Source organism: Ischnura elegans, chromosome 13, assembly GCF_921293095.1.
Source record: "Ischnura elegans chromosome 13, ioIscEleg1.1, whole genome shotgun sequence".
NCBI classification, from domain to species: domain Eukaryota; kingdom Metazoa; phylum Arthropoda; class Insecta; order Odonata; family Coenagrionidae; genus Ischnura; species Ischnura elegans.
Window position 1 is genome coordinate 2,143,964 of NC_060258.1, and position 24,136 is coordinate 2,168,099.

General features: G+C 39.7%; 3 protein-coding genes across 3 annotated transcripts in view; 2 read left to right on the top strand and 1 right to left on the bottom strand.

Moving 5' to 3' along the window:
- The window catches only part of LOC124170380, a 263,025-nt gene that overhangs the window by 56,396 nt on the left and 182,493 nt on the right, over nucleotides 1-24,136 (top strand). The gene's annotated exons all lie outside the window — the stretch shown is intronic.
- On the top strand, nucleotides 5,945-8,747 carry LOC124170241 (piggyBac transposable element-derived protein 4-like). Its single transcript, XM_046548962.1, has 2 exons — nucleotides 5,945-6,684; nucleotides 6,929-8,747. Exon 2 carries the CDS (start codon nucleotides 7,461-7,463, stop codon nucleotides 8,733-8,735), a length of 1,275 nt encoding a protein of 424 aa, XP_046404918.1. The 5' UTR covers nucleotides 5,945-6,684; nucleotides 6,929-7,460; the 3' UTR covers nucleotides 8,736-8,747.
- LOC124170378 overlaps nucleotides 10,324-24,136 on the bottom strand; it is a 42,529-nt gene continuing 28,716 nt past the window's right edge. Inside the window, exons 9-10 of the mRNA XM_046549100.1 lie at nucleotides 22,261-22,433; nucleotides 10,324-10,398 (exon numbers count right to left, since the gene is read on the bottom strand). Of these exons, the coding sequence (XP_046405056.1) occupies nucleotides 10,324-10,398; nucleotides 22,261-22,433 (248 nt within the window). The remainder of the gene's footprint in view (nucleotides 10,399-22,260; nucleotides 22,434-24,136) is intronic.

Sequence of the window (24,136 nt, forward strand, 5' to 3'; positions counted from 1 at the left end):
CTGGACGCTCACCTTGTTTCACTGTCTGTGACTTGGGAAATTGAAAAGTTGAACTCATGCACGCATAAACAATAGGTGGATAATGAAAAGTCAACGCTAATGACGAGCAAAAGGAGTATATTTAGCCAACGTGAACGATCACCTTTGATTACTGTCAAGTGTCTGGAAAAAGTAATGTGTTAAACTCATGTACGGATAAATTACAGCCGGATAATCAGGAGTATGCAATACGTGGCGAGCAAAATGAGTGCATTCGGCAACACTGAACGCTTAACTTTGCTTACTGTCCCATGACTGGGAAAAGTTATGTTTATAAGTCATGCACGGATAAACCACAGCCGGATAATCAGGGGTCTTCCGCACATGATAAGGAAAATGAGTGCATTCGGCCACACTGATCGGCAAACCTTTGTGCTCATTTCGCTTCTCATGTGCGGCTTCTCCTGATTATCAGGGTGTGTTTTATCCGTGCATGAGTTTCACACTTTAGCTTTACCAGTCACTTGACTGTGAACAAAGTTTAGCCATCACTGTAGCCGAATGCACTCATTTCTTCTGTCATGTGCGGCAACTCTTGATTACCCGCCTGTGGTTTATCCATCCAGGAGTTTCACGCTTTAGCTTTTCTAGTCACTAGACAGTGAACAAAGGTTTGGCGATCAGTGTGGCCGAATGCACTCATTTTCCTCATGATGTGCGGAAGACGCCCTGATTATCCGGCTGTGGTTTATCCGTGCTTATAGTTTCAAACCTTACTATTCCCATTCACGGGACAGTGAGCAAAGTAAACGTTCAGTGTTTCCGAAAGCACTCATTTGGTTCGCCATGTGTAGCATACTTCTGATTATCCGGCTGTAATTTATCCGAGCATGAGTTTTACACATTATTTTTCAGAGACACTTGATCGTAACCAAAGGTGATCGTTCATGTTGGCTAAATATACACCTTTCGCTAGTCGTGTGCGCGCATGATTATCCGCCTATGGTTTATCTGTTAATGAGTTCAACTTTTCAATTTCCCAAGTCACTTGCCAGGGAAACAAGGTGAGTGTTCAGTCAGGTCGAATGCTCTAATTTCGCACAGCAATTGCGGAAAATATTGATAATCATGCTGTTGTTTATCGATGCATGAGTTTCACATCCTAGCTTTCCCTGCCGCTTGACAGTGAACATAGTTTAGCCATCACTGAGGCCGAATGCTCTCATGTCGCACGTCATGTGTGGCGACTATTGATTATCCGGCTGTGGTATATCCGTGAATGAGTTTCGCACTTCAGCTTTCCCATTCACTGGGCACTGAACAAAGTCGAGCTATCAAAATGGAAGAATGCACTTTTTTGCTCGTCCTGAGCGGCGAAAACACATTATCCGGCTGTTGTGTATCCATACATGAAATATATACTTTAGTTTTTAGAATCACTGGATAGTGAACAAAGTTTGGCGATCACTTTGGCGAAAAGACTCATTTTCCTCATCATGTGCGGTGGACTCCTGATTATACGGCTGTGGTTTATACGTGCTTAAGTCCCCACTTTAGTTTCCCCTGTCACTGGACAGTGAACAAAGGTGAGCGTTCAATGCGACCGAATCCACACATTTCGCTCGCCATGTGCGGCGACTAAGATTATCCGGCTGAGGTTTATCAGTGAATGAGTTTAACAATTTAGCTTTCCCAGTCACTAGACAGTGAACAAAGGCGAGCGTTCAGTATGGCCAAATGCATACTTTTGGCTCGTCCCGTTCGGTGACCACAGATTATCCGCCTGTTGTTCATCCGTACAATAAGATCACGCTTTAGCGTACCCAGTCACTGGACATGTAAGAAATGTTGGCGATGAGTGTGGCCAAATACACTCATTTGCATATTGTTGTGTGGCGACTCCTGATTATCCGTCTGTGGTAAATAAAGCATGAGTTTCACACTTCAGCTTTCCCAGTCACTTGACAGTGAACAAAGTTTAGCCATCACTTTGGGGGATTGAACTCATTTGCCTAATGAATCGCGGTATATTCCTGATTATCCAGCTGTGGTTTACTTGTGCATGAGTTTCAAACATTACTTTTCCCAGTCACTGGACAATAAGCAAAGGTGAGCAATCAGTGTGACCGAATTCATTCATTTGGCTCGCCATGTGTGGCATATTCCTGATAATATGGCTGTGGTTTATCCTGAAGTGAAATCCATACTCTAGTTTTTTCCAATCACTGGACAGTGAACAAAGGTGATCGTTCCGTGCGGCAAAATGCACTCATTTTGCTCGTCCTATGTGGCAACTCCTGCTTATCCGGCTGTGGTTTACATGTGAATGAGTTTTACACTTAGCTTTCCCAATCACTGGACAGTGAACCAAGGTTCGCGATCAGTGTGGCCAAATGCACTCATTTGCCTCATGATTGGCTCATTTCGCTCCTCATGTACGGCGACTTGATTATCAGGCTGTGGATTATCCGAGCATAAGTTTCACACTTTAGCTTTACCAGTCACTTGACTGTGAACAAAGTTTAGCCATCACTGCGGCCGAATGCACTCATTTCCGCCTCTCATGTGCAGTGACTCTTCATTATCCGCCTGTGGTTTATCCGTGAAGGTGTTTTACGGTTTAGCTTTCCCAGTCACTGGACAGTGAACAAAAGTTGGCGATCAGTGTGGCCGAATGCACTCATTTCCTCATGATGTGCTGATTTCGCTCCTCATGTACGGCGACTCTTGATTATCAGGCTGTGGTTTATCCGTGCGTAAGTTTAACACTCTAGTTTTACCAGTAACTTGACTGTGAACAAAGCTCAGCCATAACTGCGGCCGAATGCACTCATATCGCCTGTCATGTGCGGTGAATCCTACTTATCCGCCTGTGGTTATTTGTCCAGGAGTTTTAAGCTTTAGCTTTCCCAGTCACTAGTCAGTGAACAAAGGTTGGCGATCACAATGGCCGAATGCAATCATTTCCTCATGATGTGCTACAGATCCCTGATTATCCTGCTGTGGTTTATCCTTGCATGAGTTTCAAACCTTACAATTCCCAGTCACGGGAAGGTGAGCAAAAGAAGCGTTCAGTGTTGCCGAGAGTACTCATTTGACTCACCATTGGTAATATACCCCCGATAACCCAGATGTTATGTATCCGTGCATGAGTTTCACACCTTACTTTTCCAAGCCACTTCACAGTAACCAAAGGCTAACGTTCATGTTGGCTAAATGCACTCATTTCGCTCGTCTTTGTGGCGACTCCAGATTTTCAGGCCGTGGTTTATCCGTGGCTTAATTGTTACACATTACCTTTCCTATTCGTTGGGCAGTGAACAAAGTTGGCGATCACTTTGGCGGAAAGACACATTTGCCTCATCATGTGCGGTGGACTCTTGATTTTCCGGCAGTGATTTATACGTGCTTGAGTTCCCCACTTTAGTTTCCCCATTCACTGGACAGTGAACAAAGGTGGGCGTTCAATGCTGCCGAACACACTCATTTCGCTCGTCATGTGCGGCGTCTCCTGATTATCAGTCTGTGGTTTATCCAGCATGAGTTTCACACCTGAGCTTTCAATGTCACATGATTGTAAACTAAGTTTACCCATCACTGTGGCCAAATGCAGATATTTCGCTCGTCATGGGTGGCATAGTCTTGATTATCCGGTTGTAACATATCCGTGGAATCTGATGACTGCCTATCGTTCAAGTGAGGTAGTTTTCTACGAAAATCTTAGAAAAAGCAGTAACTTAACCCAATTTCACGTGGCACCTACCAGAAATGTTAAATTATATCAGAATTATTTTATCGTATGCTATCGCAGACCCCTGAATATCCGGCTGTGGTTTATCCGTGCATGAGTTTCAAACCTTACTATTCCCAGTCACGGGACAGTGAGCAAGGTAAGCGTTCAGTGTTGCCGAATGCACTCATTTGGCTCGCCATTGGTGGCATACTCCTGATTATCCGGCTGCAATATATCCGTGAATGAGTTTCACACATTACTTTTACCAGTCACTTGACAGTAACCAAAGGTGACCGCTCACGTTGGTTCAATGCACTCATTTCGCTCGTCATGTGCGGCAACCATTCGGCAACGATGATGGCTAAACTTTGTTTACTGTCACGTGACTGGAAAAGCTAAAGTGGTTAGCTCATGCACCGATAAACCACAGCCGGATAATCAGGAGTCTGCCGCACATCATGACGCAAATGAGTGCGTTTGGCCACACTGATCGCCAACTTTTGCTCACTGTCCAGTGGCTGGGAGTAGTATTATGTGAAACACATGCAAGGATAAACAACAGCCGGATAACGAGGAGTATTCCGGATAATCAGGAATCGCCGCACATGGCGAGCCAAATTAGTGCATTCAGCCACACTGAACGCTCACCATTGCTCACTGTCCAGTGACTGGGAGTAGTATTATGTGAAACACATGCAAGGATAAACAACAGCCGGATAATGAGGAGTATTCCGGATAATCAGGAATCGCCGCACATGGCGAGCCAAATGAGTGCATTCAGCCTCACTGAACGCTCACCATTGCTCACTGTCATGTGACTGGGAAAGCTAATGTGTGAATCTCATACAAGGATATATCACAGCCGGAAAATCAGGAGTATGCCACCCATGGCGAGCGAAATGAGTGCATCCGGCAACAATGAAGGCTTACCTTGCTCACTGTCCCGTGACTGGGAATAGTAAGGTTTGAAACTCATGCACAGGTAAACCACAGCCGGATAATCAGGAGTCTGCCGCACATGATGAGGAATATGAGTGCATTCGGCCACACTAAACGCTCACCTTTGTTTACTGACTAGTAATTGGGAAAACTAAAGTGTGGAACTCATGCACGAATAAACAACAGCCAGATAATCAGGAGTCGCCGCACATGAGGAGCGAAATGAGTGCATTAGGCTATACTTAACGCTCACCTTTGCTCACTGTCCAGTGAGCAAAGGTGAGCGTTAGCATGACTTTCAAACTTTAGCTTTCCTTGTCACTTGACAGTGAACAAAGTTTAGCCATCATTGTGGCCGAATGAACTCATTTGCCTTATCATGTACGGCAGACTCCTGATAATCCGGCTGTTGTTTATCCGTGCATGAGTCCACACTTAATTTTTCCCAATCACTTGTGTGTGAACAAAGGTGAGCGTTCAGTGTGGCCGAATGCACTCATTACGTTCGTCATTGCGGCGACTCCTGATTATCCGGCCATGGTTTATCCGTGCATAAGATAAACACATTAGCTTACCCAGTCACTGGACATTAAACAAAGGTTGGCGAGCAGTGTGGCCGAATGCACTCATTGGCCTCATGATTGTCGGCAGACTCCTAATTATCCGGCTGTGGTTTATCCGTGTATAAGTTTCAAACATTACTTTTCCCAGTCACTGGACAGTGAGCACGGGTTATCGTGAAGTGTGTTCGAATGCACTCATTTGTGTCGCCATGTGTGGCATACTCCAGATTTTCTTGCTGTGGTTTATCCGTGTATGAGTTTCACATATCACTTTTCTCAGTCACTGGACAGTGTGCAAAGGTGAACGTTCCGTGTGGCTAAATGCACTCGTTTGGCTCGTCATGTTTGGCATTCTCCTGACTATCCGGCTATGATCTATCCGTGCAAGAGTTTCACACTTTAATTTTCCCAGTCACTTGACAGTGAACAATGGTTGGCGATCAGTGTGGCCGAATGAACTCCTTTGCCTCATGATGTGCGTGCCATGGGAGTAATATTACGTCCTGCTAATCCTATCAGTGAGGATTGCCATGGACATTATATTACCTCTATCTATTTTATTGACATTATTTGCGTGTAGCAGGAATATTTCGCCCGTGGTACTTTTCCAGTCTACTGCTTAGTGGCTCCTTCATTTCGAAAATCAACTGCTCAATGGAAAAAGAGTTCCTTTAACCCTTAAGTAGGCGCGTGGGGTCTTTAAAGACCCCTTGGGTGTAGCAAACGCAATATTTTATAACAAAAATTGCTTTCGAAGTTGACCTTTTCAGTACCTTCCTAGGACACCTACATACAGCTGATAAATAAAAAACCTCTATTTTTTAATGGATCAATTTCACGCAAAATAATATTTTTAAGCATTCGGGTCTTTTTAGACCCCACGCGCCTACCAACGTTACAAATGTAGTGTACCAGGGACGCCAGGTGGTGCGTTCGTCTTCCTTGTACGCTACCCTCCTCTCATTTCTAACTTAAGTGCTGGTCATGAGATCCTTACTTAACCTAATAGTGGGTTCAAATTTAATTAAAATGTAAGCAATGTGACGCTACGAAGGCCTGCAACATTGAAGATGGAATGGTTAAGTTATATCCAGATCAAGTAGAATCTTGCGGAGTCAGAGGAACACCGCGCGCTCTTTCTCGTGTATTACAATTTATTCATGGAAGATTCAAAAGCGAGGAGGGATAAAATCAAACCGACACATTGTAGAAAATAGGTGCTTAACTTTGAAAGAATCCCCTCACCCCATCATTCCCTCCTAACCAACCGTAGGCTTTTAGATGACCCCCTCCTCCTCTGATTTAGTAAGGTAGTTTATGCTCGTACCCATAACTACTTCCTCTTTTACCGTGAAGAGAACGGTGCTTTGCAGGGGAAACACTTCTTGAGTGAACAAGAAAACTGTGACTGTAGTTGAAGCTTCCTCGGAGTAACTCGGGAACCCGCTGATTTTTCTTCTTCTATCCAGGGTATGTATATGAAGCGCTTGTTCATTTATGGTACTCTTGATAAGATTAAATAATATTGGCAATTTCCACAAAGAAATCATTACCACGACCGATTTCGAAGTGATACTTCGTCATCAGGAAAGATTTATTTGTGGCAAATTGCCAGTATTATTTAATTATTTTATTTCACCACATCACGCCTGAAACGACTCTTTTTTACTCTGATTAGACTCATTTCTTATTTGTGCTGTTTATTTGTTATCAGTTTCATGCCGGCATCGAATTCGACACATATCCTAAAAATATTTGAGTTTGCCCTTCGCGGACAAGATGAATGAGCAAGAGGAAGGAGAAAGAAACCGCATCCTTGACCTTCTTCGGGATATCCCCTCCGAGGATGAAAGAGATTCTACTGCTTCGGAGGAAGAGGATCATCTTAGTGAGTCGGAACATGATACGGGGACAGAAGAAAGTGGTGCATCTGATGATGAGGTGTTAGTGCCAACGACTCTCCCAATAGGTCATCCTCATTAGATTTTGTTGGAAAAGATAAGGTAACGCGTTGGAAAAAGCTTCCACCTTCACGCAGAGTTAGGACCCCACAAGTGAACATTGTGTCTAGTTCGTCGGGACCATTACTGCAGGCAAAAAATGCAAAAACCCCTATCGAATGCTACAGACTATTTTTAGATGATGCTACTGTAAGTATAGTGACCATATGCACAAATATTTACATCTCCCAGATTGCTTTGCTATTCAGTAGAGATCGAGATGCAAAATTGACTGATGAAGAGGAGATGAAGGCTTTCATAGGTCTTCTTATTTTGTCAGGTTCCATTCGTTCTGGACATCAAAATATCCGTGATTTATGGGATAGAGACGGGTTTGGAATCGAAATATTTTATACTACAATGAGTATGAAAAGATTTTTGTTCCTATTGCGTTGCGTCCGCTTTGATGACGTAAAAGACAGACCACAAAGACGTGAGCATGACAAATTCACTGCTTTCCGTAATGTTTTTGAAACTTTTACCTCTAACTGTGAAAAATATTACAATTTAGGAGAGCTAACTACAATTGATGAACAATTGGTTCCATTTCGAGGTAAATGTCCCTTCCGTCAGTTCATCCCAAGCAAGCCGATAAAATATGGGATTAAAGTTTTTACTTTGACGGATGCCAGATCGATGTACACAAAGACTATGGAAGTTTATCTTGGAACACAACCAGAAGGACCTTTCCGCCTGTCAAATCGGCCATGCGATGTTGTGAAGCGTTTAGCGAAAACAATGGCAGGCACTGGACGAAATATTACAGCTGATAATTGGTTCAGCAGTATTCCCTTGGTACAAGACTTGTTAGAGAAAAGGATAACATACTTAGGTACCATGAGGAAAAACAAGGTTGAAATTCCGCCAGAATTATCTAACGCTAAGCAAAGAGCTGTAGGAACTAGCATTTTTGCCTTTCAGAAACACTTGACACTCTTATCTTACATTCCGAAGAAAATCCAGAACGTTATAATGATTTCTTCTATGCATCGTGATGCTTCAATTGACGACAGATCAGGAGAAATGCGTAAGCCTGAAATCATTACTGACTATAATTATACCAAGTCAGGAGTGGACACTGTAGACGAAATGTGTGCGACGTACAGCACTGCGAGACGTTGCAAACGTTGGCCATTAGTTATGTTTTTTAGGATTCTAAATATCGCAGGCATCAACGCGCAAGTAATTTATATGTCCAATAATGCCGAACGTAAGTTGGTTCGGCGGTTATTTCTGAGAGAGGTTGGTCGAGAACTCGTTCATGCACAGATTAGGAAAAGAGCAACATGCAATTCTGTACCTAGATCTCTTCGTGAGAAAGTTTTGAAACTTTCAGGGTCAACATCTTCGGGGCACAGTGAGTTTGATGTGAAAATAAGAGCTAGGTGCACCATTTGCCCTAGAAATATGGACAAAAAAACAAACCAATTTTGCAGCCGCTGTTCAAAAACTATGTGTTTAAAACATATGAAAACTGTATGCCCTCATTGTTTTGATCATTTAAATGAAAATAATAAATGACTTACTTAAAAATTTTCATTGTTTTTGAAATTATTGCTGTAACCCTCCATATTAGTACAGAGTATAAAGTTTTATGTGCAGTATATAATTATATAAAGCCCTTCAAATTGCGATTTGAAAAAATATGTTCTAATAATTAAATAAATAAGAAAAAAATTGTTTACATATAACATAATTCTGAACAATTGATATTTTGATTTGAATACATCTTTAGTCGATAATGAACTACTCCCTAGATGTTAAAGTATGATATTCAGAAATAAAAAAGTGAACATAATTCGACATAAACATTTGCTATATAATAACAATATAAATTATTTTTTTCAGCAAAAATTATTAAAATAATGTCTTTAGAGAAAAATATGCTGCATTAAAATGTTATACACCGTTTAAAACGTTTGTAAATGATAAAATACATGAGTTATGTACCCGCACATAGTGAAATAAGCAATTAGAAGAAAAGAGATCATATTAATTAGCTCAACCAATAGGAAATAATTAAAGGTACTTAAGTCGAACTATCCAACATTCAGCATCTATCGTAAAATATAGCAGTGTAAAATAAACAAATTTGGCGAAGTTATAAACAATTCCGCATGGGGTATTAAAAGACCCCACGCGCCCACTTACGTCACAAAGTGAGGTGCGCCTACTTAAGGGTTAATGTCTCGAGGACGAAAAGTCCTCTGCAGCTACGGGCACCCTTTTCTCAGCCTACTTCGTGTGAAAATTCTTTGGAGGAAAGAACCGTTCGTTGAGGTTGCAGTGACCCTTTTTGTCATCCAGAACTTTTAATAATTCGCTTGTGGAAATGCTTTTTTATGATTTCCCTGGTGTAAATAGCTCAAATTGAGCGTAATAAAAGCAATATTATGCATATTATGGCGGTAATTCATTAGTTGCAACTTTTTCACTTAAAAAATCAATAGGATATCCTTGTTTAAATATATATTTAAAATTTTGCAATTAATGTTACTCAACTCACTTATATTGAAGAGAAAAGTCCATTATAACGAAGTACACATTGGTATAAGTATATTTTTGATGCCATTGTTTTAAAAAATTGCGAATTTAGTAAAAATGGCTGGATTTTTCAGTGGGGCTTTAAACTAGCGGCCGGCACTCTCTGATTGTTAAAGCAATGTAACATGTGAGAAAAAAGAATTTCAACTGTAACAATTGAAGCAAATATGAACCGCAAAAATAAACAATTGTAAGTTAGGAGTCAAAATGACTCCATTAGGTAGTTGTGGTATGGGTGTCAAGTCCAGTTTTCATAGCGTTAACTAACTTATAGGTAAGATTGCTAGATATGTTTTTTGTGGGGAATGTCACCAACAATGGGAAGAAGCATATACCTATTAGAAGTTTGTTTTGAGGTTTTTGTGTACAACTGCATTCTCTTCCCGATGCCCTATTAAAACTTAACTACAACTTGAACAACCATGGCTCGCACCCCTCCCCTCTAGTTTTGATCCTGGGTACGCCCTTGCGTCTGGTACCAAATTAGATACAGCATACAGTTGAAGAACGAAATGTGCTGCTAGCGAGTGAACAGGCAAGTAACCATTGATTTGATTTATTTCTTTTACCTGGCCACCACCTTTACAGATGAGGCTACCACCCAGTCCCCTCTTCCCTGGGCCAGGGCTCTCTTTACATGCTTAAAAATATGGAAATAAAGGAATACAGGTATCAGTATCAGTAAGAAGGCATCGGTAAATATTTGACATGATGGTAGATAAAGTCAGTGGCGCAGCGAGGGGGGTTTTGGGGAATAAAACCCCCTCCAGAACTTAGAGAATTTTTTTAATGTTTAATCCATTTTACGTAATTGCATTGATATTACTAATAAAATAGGGTAGGGATTAATAAAATATCCCTCAGAAAGTCGCAAAACTCACCATTTTGAACCATATATCTTTGAAAATCCGCAATTTATTAATCTCGCACCTACCACTTATCCCGGTTGGTATACTAAACCCCCACACACTCCGATATTAGTTGCACCTAAACCCCCCCCCAACCAGCCTTAATTCCTAGTTGCGCCCCTGGATAAAGTTACCTTATAACTGTGGTTGGGCCACGTTGTAATTTTGAGCAATGGGTGTCGGATGATCTTCGTCCTTGACCAGTCGTGTCTCTGGTCATCCGACAGTGCGTTGATGAGCGGACAAAGACACCACACACACCACATCCCATGAAGCAGGGGCGCAGCTAGGAATTAGGGCCAGGGGGGTTTCGGGTGTAAAACACTGGGATTCTGAGGGTGTGGAATACCCGCAAGGGTCGGCGGGAGGTGCGGGGGCTCTCCCTTGGAAAATTACTCTTATCGATGAGAATGTGGGGACATCTTATTTATTGAATCTGATTGCTTATTATTTTTGGAATATTAGTTAATAATTTCTCAATTTACCTCCCTGATTTAAGCAAATGATACATGATATATCATTTCACATTGAGTAATTACTATTTTCTCTTCAAGGATTGGCAGGATAAACAGACCGAGGATCAGGCTGATGAAAACAATAATTTTGCTTAATAAGTTCATCAGTAACGATCTATAAGTATGTAACCATTTAAGTTCCATGCACAACCTTGTACTCCCATAACTAAACAAGAATTCAAAAGAATGATGTTTTAATTATAAATCCTCAAAGCCAATCAGCGTACTTGTGAATATTTTGATAAAATTCGAGCAATGTTTTTACCTTTTAAGATTTCTGTATTTTAGTTATTACCACGTGTGGCCTAGGGGTTCATAAATTTTTTAGTGTTTCCGTCTTTGATGTTTCCTATTCAGGTTGTAAGTATTTCACTCACTTCATTTATAATGATTAACTATCGATGACTAGATATCTATCTTTGGTATGTCCACCGCTGCCTCAACATGTACATAATTAATGAGAAAAATAAACTCTTCAATATTTATTTGTTGCCCATTTTATTAAGTAAATTTAGCACCCAAATTCTGTGCATGTGAAATGACAAACAATTGATAGAGTGGAAAATTTTCAATTCTGTTATTTTAAATTGATCATTATTTAGGAGAGCATTTTATTTAACAGAAATTTTAAGGCAGTTTTTCCTCAGCAAGTGTCACTACAGAAATGGTAGGTGTGGAACTAGTTTTCCTAGTATGTAGCAGGTTTGACACTACACGTTTTCAGCAGGTTTGTTGCGACAGGTTTGCCGCAGGTTTGTTGCGACAAGTGTGCTGCGACAAGTTTGCTGCAAGTTTGAAAAAGCGTAACTAGGAGGTTTGATTCAAGCTTGCAGGCTTGTCATGACAAGTTTGCTGCAGGTTTTACGCGACAAGTTTGCCGCAGGTTTGTTGCGACAAGTTTGCTGCAAGTTTGAAAAAGCGTAATTAGGAGGTTTGATTCAAGCTTGCCGCAAGCTTGCAGGCTTGTCATGACAAGCTTGCTGCAAACTTGCAACTTTGTCATGACAAGCTTGCAGCAAGTTTAGCATGCTATCTGGGAAAGTCCCTCGGAGATTGCCACACGCCTTCATTCCACAGTATTTTTTCCCACTTATTATTACGCCAACCACCACCGCATTTATAATAAATATAAGTTGCGTAAAAGAAACATTTGGAAAACTGTCGTTATTATACATTTAAGGCACTAATGTTTTCATAAAAATAACTTTACTATTGATACAAGAAGCATATTTCGTAATGGATATGCATTGTTCTTACGAATGATAAGACCCCTTACCTGTCAGACTCTTGTAACTCCCGCCTTAGAAATAAATTCTGGATCCGCCATTGATCAACCACCTTTTAAGCTACATAACGGTTACTCACCTGAATACGAGCCATCTGAAACAAGAGGCTCCTTAGAAGCGTACTGTAGGTAAATTTTGACTTAATTAACTTCATAAAAGAAATTGTAAATTCTTACGGGCAAAGAATACAGAGTAATTTAGTACCCTAAAACAATTTACGCAAATATTATTTTTCTACATCACAGACCTGAAATTTCAAATAGTAATGCACTACAATCTGATTTCTATGCTTGAATTGAAGGAATGAACGCAAAACATCGTTTATATGCAAATAAAATGAGAATGAATGGAAAACTTTACACTCATCGCTGGGATGAAAGCATTTTCAATTTCGCCAAACAGAACAAAAATTAAACAATAACAATTAGCGTCTACGGGATATAGGTGCTAGGGTCACTTCAAATTCACACTAATGATGGGTCGTTAGCAATTGAATGCTACAAAGTGAATAAAAACCCCCATTAATTAGTGATTCCCATTATTCATTGCGCAAAAATAGTGTTTCGTCAATAACTCAGGCTTTCGGCTTAATCAAATGAATATTAGATCAAACGGTTATGCAATGCTGGTAAACTCCTGGGCTTAGTGATTAATTATAATATATCAGTACCAAAAAGCAGTTGCGTATCTAGTAATATACTTGGGGGGAAAGAAGGGTTTTGGGGGAATGAGGAAGTTAGTGGGGGCAACCCCCCTTGGAAACGTGGATTTAAGGGAAAATTTTGAAAAACATTATGCCTCAAAGTGAATTTTACATCATTTTGGCACTTAAAATTTTAGTTGAAGCAGACGCAGTTCGTACATATCAAATCCCGACAGGAAATTCAAATATTTTTTTGATTTCTCTGAGGCTCCCTTGTATGGGGGGGGGGGGGTTAAAGGATGTGTCGCCTTAAATACAATTACGCCATTGCCAAAAAGATTGAAATTTATCGAAAGTAAGTGAGAGACTAGAAAGTTGAGAAGCAGCTGTGACATGAATTACTTGAAAATTATAAATACCTATTAATGATTCTTACATGATACGATATCAGGCAACCATAATGGTAAGAAATTCGTCGGCGATTTAGGAAATGCGACATTATTTCCTTTTTATGCTTTATTATGGGCCCGAAGAGTGTTTTCGAAAACATTAATTACTAAAAGGTAAGTAAATAAACTAACAGGTTAATAGTTATTTCTGATGTCATATCTTCACCAGTTACCTAGTAATTAATGCAGTGTACGAGGTAGAAATAGATTGTAATGGAGAATTCCAAAAACAAAACAAAAATTGAATGGCCAGTTGAAAACTGAGGGTTTCACGTAACGGTGAAAGTGAATTTCAATGACGATTAAAAAGCGATTCTCTAACACTCGATGAGGGGGCCGTGCCTCCCCTTCTCCAACAGATTTTTATAGAAAAAGGGTACAGTTTTTTGTCGTCTCTACGAAAGAATACAATATCTCCCATCGTTATTTAGCGTTAGAAATCCCAGTTTAGATGAATTGCAATGGTCATTTTACCGCATTTGAAAACGGCCATATTTGCGCCCATTTGATGCCACTCCAAGTGACGTCAGAGGGACCTACTTACTATACGAGTAGATAGCAGGTTTACATCGTTTGAGATTCCAAATGCTAGCATGAAGCACAGAGCTCAGGGATACATCTCTTAATAATCATCGGTTAAAACTGCCTACGGTCGGAAAGTTTCCTTTGTTTGATAACGTGTAAATAATCCTTATTTAAGCCAAGTGCTACCTGCTAGCAGCCAGCATCGCAAAAGATTACGTATTATCGCTCCAAGGTCAACTCACATTGCAGTAGCGGGAACCAGAGTGACGTCGTACGGGATTTTCCCAGCGTTCATACTTAGCCGTCGCGTTTCGCGCGCTTGAAAATTTTCACTTCTCATTTAATCGCGAAAAATAAATATCATCATTTAAAAATGTAAAACCGTGAAATGCGTTCTTCAGGAGTAATAATCATTCCATTAAGGCAATAAAAATATAATAGGAAACCACCCTATTGCAATAGGTAAGAGTCAATGGCAACACTATAAACCCTTTCCTGCCGGCGCCTACAGTAGAAAAACGTTTTCGTGCTACAAGTAGCATAAGAATATTTTAAACCTCTCTGCACGGAGCTCTTTTTTGGGGGTGAGTTGCCTGGGTATTTTCGTCCCTCAGATTTGGGGCTCAGCTCAACCCTTACCCCGCCCACTGGACTTCACCCTCTGACCCTATCAAGTCACGAATCCACGGCCAACTGATTGCGTTACCAGTGTTTTTTTCAACCAGACATTGTAGTTGATTTTAAATGATTTCCTCTCTCAAAGAATTACAAAAATATTTGTTAAGCATTCTGGAATTTTAAACGGGTTTCTAGCGTTTATAACAACAAGGTTAGTAAATATAAGGTAATAATACTTAAAGTCCAGAAGTCCGTTATTTTTAACGCTAAAATTCCGTTTAAAAATTGCTTCGGCACAGAAAAAAACTAAGAACTCATTTCAAAGTATAAAAACATAGCAGTAAACAATAAAATCTATTACTGAAAAAACTATTGAAAACATAACTACTATGCATCGGATTCCTGCGGTGAGGATGGTCATAAATGAGTGGGACGGTCGGATTTTATTACCTAGGAGTGGCCCTTAGGACTCGCTTAGCTGGGCCTCAGGCTGGGCCTGAATACATCGGACAATTGCTGCCTCAGCAGCCATTTCCCTTCCATCCCGAAGGCCAGAGCCGGCGTTCAGTCGTCTGCGTAGAAAAATCCGCGACAGCTATACCCGACGTCAGTTGATCTGCGTATGAAAATACCCGTCGGCTCCACCCGACGTCCGGCGGGAAAGGGTTAAAGAGAAATATAACCCTTCAGCTGCGGGATTTCACGACTTTAGCTACCAGCCAGTGCAGAAGAGAAGCAACAAATATTCTTCCCTCTGGCCTGGTGTCTCGAAATCCACAGCCGAGGGCCTCGCAAGGAGTGGACATATATAATCCGGGGCAACCCTTCTTTCTTTCTCATCAACAGATGGGCTTACATTTGGGCATTTTTACTAGGCATATTAACAGCGTGGAGCGGCAAGAAAACAATAAAATATGAACAGCAGGATACGAAATGCGAAGTGGAAAATAAGGCATAAATGGCGACTTCATAGAATGTCACTTTTTGCAAAAGAGGAGGGTACTAACTTAGCATGGGAAAGTAAAATGGGATAGGGCTGACTACCTAACAGGGGAAATTGTCATTACTTTCTATATTCCATTACACATAAATATTATGTAATTTTTGTAATGCAATACCTAAATTGAGATTTTGTCACATTTTTTATCTACTGGCAAGGAAAATAACCAAAAGACTTTCAATTTCGGACTTTTTCAGGAATATTAACGTCGTGGATCCAGAAAGAAACAATACGAAATGGGCATTGCGATAGGAAATACCGTGAAGCATCCATTGCAGTGAAGGATGGCCGGGGAGGCTTAAGCCGCATGAGCGATCCCTAAAGTGAGGAAAAGTCACTTAGACTCTACCCGGGAGACACAAAAAGTATGGGAAATTGACGTATATAGTCTAGCAATGGTCAAACTTCTAAAATCTTTTTTCTTGCAGCTTGAGGCTTAAGCGTTGCGACAATATTTCCTTGGCCTTCTGTCGATTTTTGAGGGGGGTCATTCAATGACTCTTTGTCTTTTCTCGTCTCGTTCACCGTAAACACCGGTGTGAGTGAGTGCGTCAGTCAGTAAAACGTCGGAAGTGCGTCTTAATGTATGCTTACTTTGTGACAAGGATTCTTTTCCAGGTGAACTCACTTTTCGGTGCAGGTTCTTCTAAATACTCGATGGTTGCGTGAGCGTTGACAAAGCGTTGATTGACAAAGACATATGGCAGCGAGCGGTGTAATACGGGAAAACAAGTCGGACGATCAACTCCGGTATCCAAAGGTGGTCACCATGGAGATTCCAGGGGGGCCCAGGCCGCGCAAATTGCCGTCTCCGAGAAAATAGGAGGCCGCACAAAGATAGACGAGCCTGCGTCCAGCCCGTACCACGGCACCAAGGAATGGAGTCATCCGGTGGTCATCCAGGTCACGTAAAGTTATATTGCCCAGACCCCAGTGATACCACCCCTGTGTCCAAGTACTTGTCCCCGTATGCAGCAATACGCCACTGTTAAGGCACCTTGTGCAATTCATCGACGCCTCAGTGATTTTTCTCATTATGCTCAGACTTTGTCAGCAACGGAACTTAAATGTGTAATTGGGACAGACTTGATTACTTTCCAGACATAAAAAGTGTAACGAAGTCTAATAATTGAAATAAGTCCGCTTAACGGTATACATTTTGGCTTTTGTTAGATATTTTTTATTGTTTCATGGTAGTTTCAAATGCCCGTTGCATAAATCATTTATTATTTCATCCATTCATCACTAACCCAACCATGTTCACCTATCAGGTTAAAAATTTCATCTAAGATGTTTCTTATTTTTGAATATATTTGTGCGAATGCTGAATGAAAAGGTCCTTGCATTTCTTTGGGTATTCCTACGAAACCTATTTATCTACCTTCACCTGCCGCCGAGTCGTCACGCGCCTTAAAACAATTTGGATCTCTTCTCCACGAAACAAGCTGTGAACGGGAATCCCCGCATTTATTGCAATGCTTAATTAAATCTTTCGTTAAATCGTCCTGACTGACAACTTAAGGAGGTTTATCATTTGTGGGTGGTTTTCGCGCTTTTCATCCGGGCAACCGACGTTGAACCATTACAATATATATGAATATTAATTATCAAATATTACGATATAAGCCATACTCAAGTAAAAATTTCTCCCTTGAAACAGAGCTGATTCTGGGCTGAAACTCCACTGAATGCGCTCAAACTGCCTTGAAACAACCTTGTCACTGCACTGCACTGCCTTGTCCTCAACAAGAAAAAGAGCACTCAACTGAAACTCTGATGTCATTCTCCCTTGCAAGCCCATTGAATTTGAACTGCTTCTCCCTTGCTGCATATGTGACCCACTGATACTGAAAAGGACAATAGGCTCAGGCCAGGCCGAATTTATGACACCACTGCGTCTCTCTTGCCGCATGTCTTTACTGCCTTGCCACAGAGCTGCGGCAGCATTCGGTATCCCCTCTCCCTCATGGATTTGAACTGCTTCTCCCTTGCTGCACATGAGCTCTACTGGCACTGACCTGGACAGTGGGCTCAAAGGCCAGGCCAACTTAATAACTCCACTGAATCTCTCTTGCCGAATGTCTTAACTGCCCTGCCACAGAGCTGCAGCAGCATTTGGGTATCCCCTCTCCCTCATGAATTTGAACTGCTTCTCCCTTGCTGCGCGTGTGCTACCCATCGTAAGATTTGCCAACATACGGAACCCTTCTACCGGACATATACGCGACCCCTGTTTCCAGCGGCAATGTATTTTTTTTATTTAACTTTTGGCAACACGTATACATTTTCCCGCGCGTCATGCTGTCGGTTGCCGTTATTTCTCTCAAGTTGCTAGGAGCGAGGTGAGCGTGGGTTTTAGTATGAAAAGATTGATGGCATAAATATTTTCCCGGTACTTCGACGGTTGTTAACGGCAAGAATTAATCGAAATTAAGGTGAAGGGAAGAACGAGGTCGGTGGTGATGACTGCAGTCATAATTGGAGGTAAGCGTTTTAACTTCTCTAATGGCATGTTTATTCCTTCCATGTTTAGCCATGAGAACGTTGACATTGAATTCGTGTTTTAATCCAGGCACGTTTAAGGATTTCAAGCTCCCTTTTCGGGGGTCATGCAGCCAATAACGAATTCTTCTTTCAACGCGTTGGCGACTGCCGTCCACTTTTCCTGCCTCATGGATACCCCGGACGAGGAGGATAATACACCGACCGGTCATCAATGCCGCGGATGCCGCGCCGTCCGTTAGTCATCCTGCGGAGGACGGACAGTGAGCTCGAGCGGGCTTTCGAAGAAATAAGGAATGCGGGTATGTTTCGCTATAGTGCAATGTATATTTACTGCTTATACTTATTAGTTACTGCTGAATGTTTTGGAATCTTTCGTGGTTTTCATTTGGAGTTCACACATAGCCTAAGTAACGAGTCATCGCTTCGTTTTTCATTTAACTATGATGCAAAGCGCATGCTTCCTCAGTGATAATTTAAGTTTTGCTTTCTATAATTCGAATAGTTCACATTAATGCACCATATAACTAATAAGCAAAGTAAAGGAGAGTTTTTCATGTGCAATTTTGCTAATTTGATTTTGAGTTAAGTCGTTTGTGACTCTCATCAGTCATGTTTCTTTTCTTTTTCAGGAGCACCTAACTTCCATGACTTCTTTCATTTGGAATATTTTTATATGTGCTTTTAACATTAATTATTGATGTATTTTCATGTTCTAATAAATTGTGTCTTGAAAAATGTTGTGGTCATTGCAGTTATAACTATTGTATATCGCTATCACCTGTCCAACCTTTATCTTTTATCATGCATGCAAAATTGTGGGAGAAACTGTTATGTGATCATCCACTGTTGGCTGGGTTGTGCAAGTTGTTAATTTACAGTTAATTTAGCCAAGTTGTTTCATATGATTTGACAAGGGAATTTTAATGGATTGGGTAGGGGAAACGTATTCAGCCAAACAAGGGAGTTTCAGCCTGGCATACAAGGGAGTTTCAGCCCAGCTATCCAATGGAGTTTCAGTCTAGCTGGCCAAGGGAGTTTCAGTCTAGCTGGTAGCCAAGGGAGTTTCAGTCTAGTTAGTGGCCAAGGGAGTTTCAGTGTAGCTTGCCAAGGGAGTTTCAGTTTAGTCAGCCAAGGGAGTTTCATTGGAGTAGCTGGAGTTCTTAATTGCACTGCTACTGCACTGCCATCCCTCTTCCAAACTCCACTGGTTTATTTCAATTTCAATGCAGTTTCAGCATAGAAGCAAGGCAGTGAGTTTCAAGGTAGTTTCAGCCCAGTTTCAGTCAAGTTGCAAGGGAGAAATTTTTACTTGAGTATACTTGGCAAAGAATGGCGTAGCCTTATATCCGAAAATAAAAACGACATATTCCTACGAAAGAGCAATACATGGTAATGCGGGTGCACAACAGCCTATGAATAGCAAATTCCGTGAAAGTTGTGAAATCTCAACAATTATTTTTTACCACAAGGAATTTTATTTTGAGGGCCCATATTTTCAATTTAAATTTTTTAGAATATCATTAAGTAAAATGAAGAGAGAAAATTGCATATTTTTGGTATTTATTTACTCGGCGTAATGGGTTAATAACTACTGATATTTTGCCAAAAATCATGCATTTTTGAAATTTTAAATTTTTCAACCGTTTTAGATTATTGAATTTTGATATTTTATACTTGTTCATATATTTGGAAATATAACTTGTATTTTAAAGGAAAACGTTAAGTATTATTTAATTTTCTCTGCATTTGGATCCTGGGAACTCAAACATCAAATATTTCAACAAAATGCTAACTAGTAATATAGGACTCGATAGTGTGAACGAAAAATTTTCGTTATTTTACAACAAAACTCGCACTCGCGTGTCTTCAATTTTGAAATTTTCATAACAAAGAAATAAGGATTTATAATAAAATTTCCTTAAAAATGTCCTTTTATTCATTATTATGGCATTCACCAAGATCTAGATATAAATTTGCAAATTACAGCGGCACATCATTTTGACGCTGACGGTAAGATATTTGCAAAGCGGTGAATACAGACAACCACTTGAACGTAATACAGTATCACAATGTAGCGCATGCAAACTTCGTATCCAAAACATCAATATGATAGCAATGCCTTTGCGGACTTAAAAACTGTGCTTTTCATTCCTTGCGATAAAAAATATGTATTTTGTCCAATTTTTACGATAAATATTTTCTCCATGATATAATCATCTCAACTGATATATCTGAACACGCAAAACCACGCGTGTAATACCTAAAAATTATCTAAAAAAAATATTTGTACACATCTTGGAAGTTATTTGTTTCGTGCCTATAAATGGGACAGTTACCAGGAAATATATGGCCATTCACCTGAGAAAAACATTCGTTGCATATATCATTTTAGCATTAACCATGGCTAGCAATGGTTTCAAGAGGACATATTATTGTCATTTGAACAAATAATTGGATATCCAATATCCATATGGTGATTGTGGTGCAGCCATTCAGACTACAACCCAATACTGATGTAGTAATTGAAAGGCATGTGGGTACATCAACAATTAAAACAGACCAGTCACTCAATTAAGCACTCTCTTTCTTAATCGTATGTTGTTATTAACATCATATTTAAATATAAATTACATAGAAGAACTATATCAACTAACATTGATGAGAAAATTAAACAGTGATTAATCACACAATGATTATAGACAATATTTTGAAAATTATTCTTGAGACAAAGTGCCTCAAGTTTTTATTGAAAGTGTTGAAATGCTTCTCTTACTTTTAAATATAAATAATTTTCTACCAGTAAAAAAATTAGCAGTTAAATATATGGGAATAAATTATTAAGTCCTTCAAAATGTAGCAAAATTAATAGACTTAAAATGTAGGAAATAGGTCACAGACCTAACTGAATATTTTATTATCATTTTCAACATTATGGGAGATTTTTTCATTTCATACAAGCAAAACTCATAATATTAAGAATTATTTACCTTTATTACTAATGAATAGAAATTAATTGGACCAATTTATTGGAATACCAATGAAAGAAAAGGTGTATCTAACAGGAGAAAGTATTTTCACAATCATTGAGAGAATAAGGCTTCTTTCCGGTGTACCCGCATGTGTAAGACAAGGTTTTATTTGGTAATGTAAGACTTTTCACATTCATTGCACGAATAAGGTTTCTCATTAGTATGAATCCACATGTAGCAGATAAAGCTGCTTCTTTCGGAAAAAAAACTAATCACATTCATTGCATAGATAAGGTTTCTCCTTAATGTGAGTCCGCATGTGACAGACAAGGTAACTCTTACGAGAGAATGATTTAACACATTTATTGCAAGAATAAGGTTTCTCCTTCGCATGAGTCCGAATGTGATTAACAAGGGTGCTCTTTTGAGAGAAAGACTTATCACATTCATAGCAAGAAAAAGGTTTCTCCTTCGTATGAGTCCGAATGTGACGGACAAAGCTTTCCTTATGAGAGAAAGACTTATCACATTCATTGCAAGAATATGGTTTCTCCTTCGTATGAGTCCGAATGTGACTGACAAGGGTGTTCTTTAGAGAGAAAGACTTATCACATTCATTGCAAGAATAAGGTTTCTCCTTCGCATGAGTCCGAATGTGATTAACAAGGGTGTTATTTAGAGAGAAAGACTTATCACATTCATTGCAAGAATAAGGTTTCTCCTTCGTATGAGTCCGAATGTGACGGACAAGGGTGCTACTTTGAGTGAAAGACTTATCACATTCACAGCAAGAATAAGGTTTCTCCTTCGTATGAGTCCGAATGTGAACTATAAGGTGACTCTTTTCAGAGAAAGACTTATCACATTCATTGCAAGAATAAGGTTTCTTCTTCGTATGAGTTCGAATGTGACGGACAAGGTGGCTGTTTTCAGAGAAAGACTTATCACATTGATTGCAAGAATAAGGTTTCTCCTTCGAATGAGTCCGAATGTGACGGACTAGGTGACTCTTTTGAGAGAAAGACTTATCACATTCATCGCAGGAATAAGGTTTCTCCTTTGTATGAGTCCGAATGTGACGGACAATGGCACTCTTTCGAGTGAAAGACTTTTCACATTCACCGCATGAATAAGGCTTCTTTGCTGTGTGTGGACTACCTGTGCATGATTTCCGATCTACAATTAAGCTTATCCTCACTTCCCTCACATTTTTATTCCCTGCAAACAAGGCTGAGGCTCTTTCAGGAACTGGGGACTCTAGAAAAGAAATTCACATTAAAAATAAGTAAATTCAGGGATGAAATCTATGATTTGTTGAACTATTTTATAGGAGCCATTAGACAGATATCAAGGAAGCTACTTAAACCGATCCTTCGTTTTGATGCTATACACCTAAAAAGATGTCAGTAAAGGTGGTTTCCATACATTTCTTCACATATTGAGCGGCACTGTTCCTAAGAGAAATTGAGCTAAGTATTTGCATAAAAATCTCAAGTATCCACTCCAGAAAACACCTCAATGTACTTTTTTCATGCACAGAAGTAAACATAAACGGAATTTACAAATGGCATGCATACACATAATGTTGAATTTAAACAATTCCCAACATTATTAAATGCAAATACTTTCTAGCAATGCACGACTAAAAATATGCAATAAACAATAAAAATTAACAATAACTTTGGGGGCTAGAAGGTAACTAAAGCTCACAAAAACATCATTGCCAGCTTAATAAATCATAAAGAGGAAGATGGAGGGCCAATAATATGGCATATTATAAGAACTTACCTTCAAGGTCTACATATATTAAAAAAAGAAATATTTGTATGAGAAACAAAAGCAGTTATTGAAGATCACATTCTTTTAAGGGCACTATTCTCCATTTCTAACTAAACTTTCATAACCACAACACCTTGCTTTATTTAAAAAAATTATTTCAAGTATAAAGGAAGGGGGGAATTAATTATCTCATACCTTATGCCATTATATAATGTATAGGGATGGTCAGATGGGATGCATCATATCCAAATATCTGCTGTTATTGCCCTTAATCAGATATATCGGATCCAAAGGAGCGGAGGGAATCGTATCTGGATCCGAAATTTTATATTATGGCTTCAGCGAATGGACCCATATGAGAAGAGTGGATAGGGTTCTAACTCTCTCTTTGAATGTGCTCTCACAGTTCTGCTGATATCTCTTTCTGCCAGTCTCGGTTTGAGAGTCTGGATGGTTCAGAACGGATTGGTTTCAAAAGCCATCAGAACAGACCAGTTACACAGAATGTTAAAATGATAAAAAGTGTCATGTTTGCACAATGAATCCAACATTTTGATAAAAGGCTTTGCATGCAAAGATGCACCGAAATGGCAGACAGCACATTTTGTAACATATCAGTAGCCTCCCCCACACTACTCCCCAACTCCATCTTACGACCATATACAATCGTCTGGTTTCAGTGGCTGACCCTGCATTCAGGGTTGAATTCGCCATGGATTAATTCTAGCAAGTAATCACCATGAAGCATGATTCATGATTCTTGAGTAAGTCTTTAAGAATATCTATTTCATTTTCTCACTTTGTGGATAGAGACTTCACATGAAAAACCAGAAAATTGGCAAAGCTACCTGTTATCCAAGTTGTTCACATGTATCCATTTTCCAAGTTCCTCACTCTTCCCTAAAATTCTTTAATAATTTATCTATTTTTAGAAGCTATCATCACAATAATATTTGAATTTGGAATAAGTCCTAAGTGAATTTTCACAAAACTCAAAGTAACTAAAATGTGAAGAAATGTAGAAAATACCACTAGAACATCATAATAAAAAATAAACTCAACAGTTATAAGTTAAATTAGCATGCAATTAATTCAAACTTCTCATATCCATCCTCAAAGAGAGTGATGCCTTGTACTTTGCTTTACCACCTTTAACAATTTGGATGAAGCTATAAGCTTGA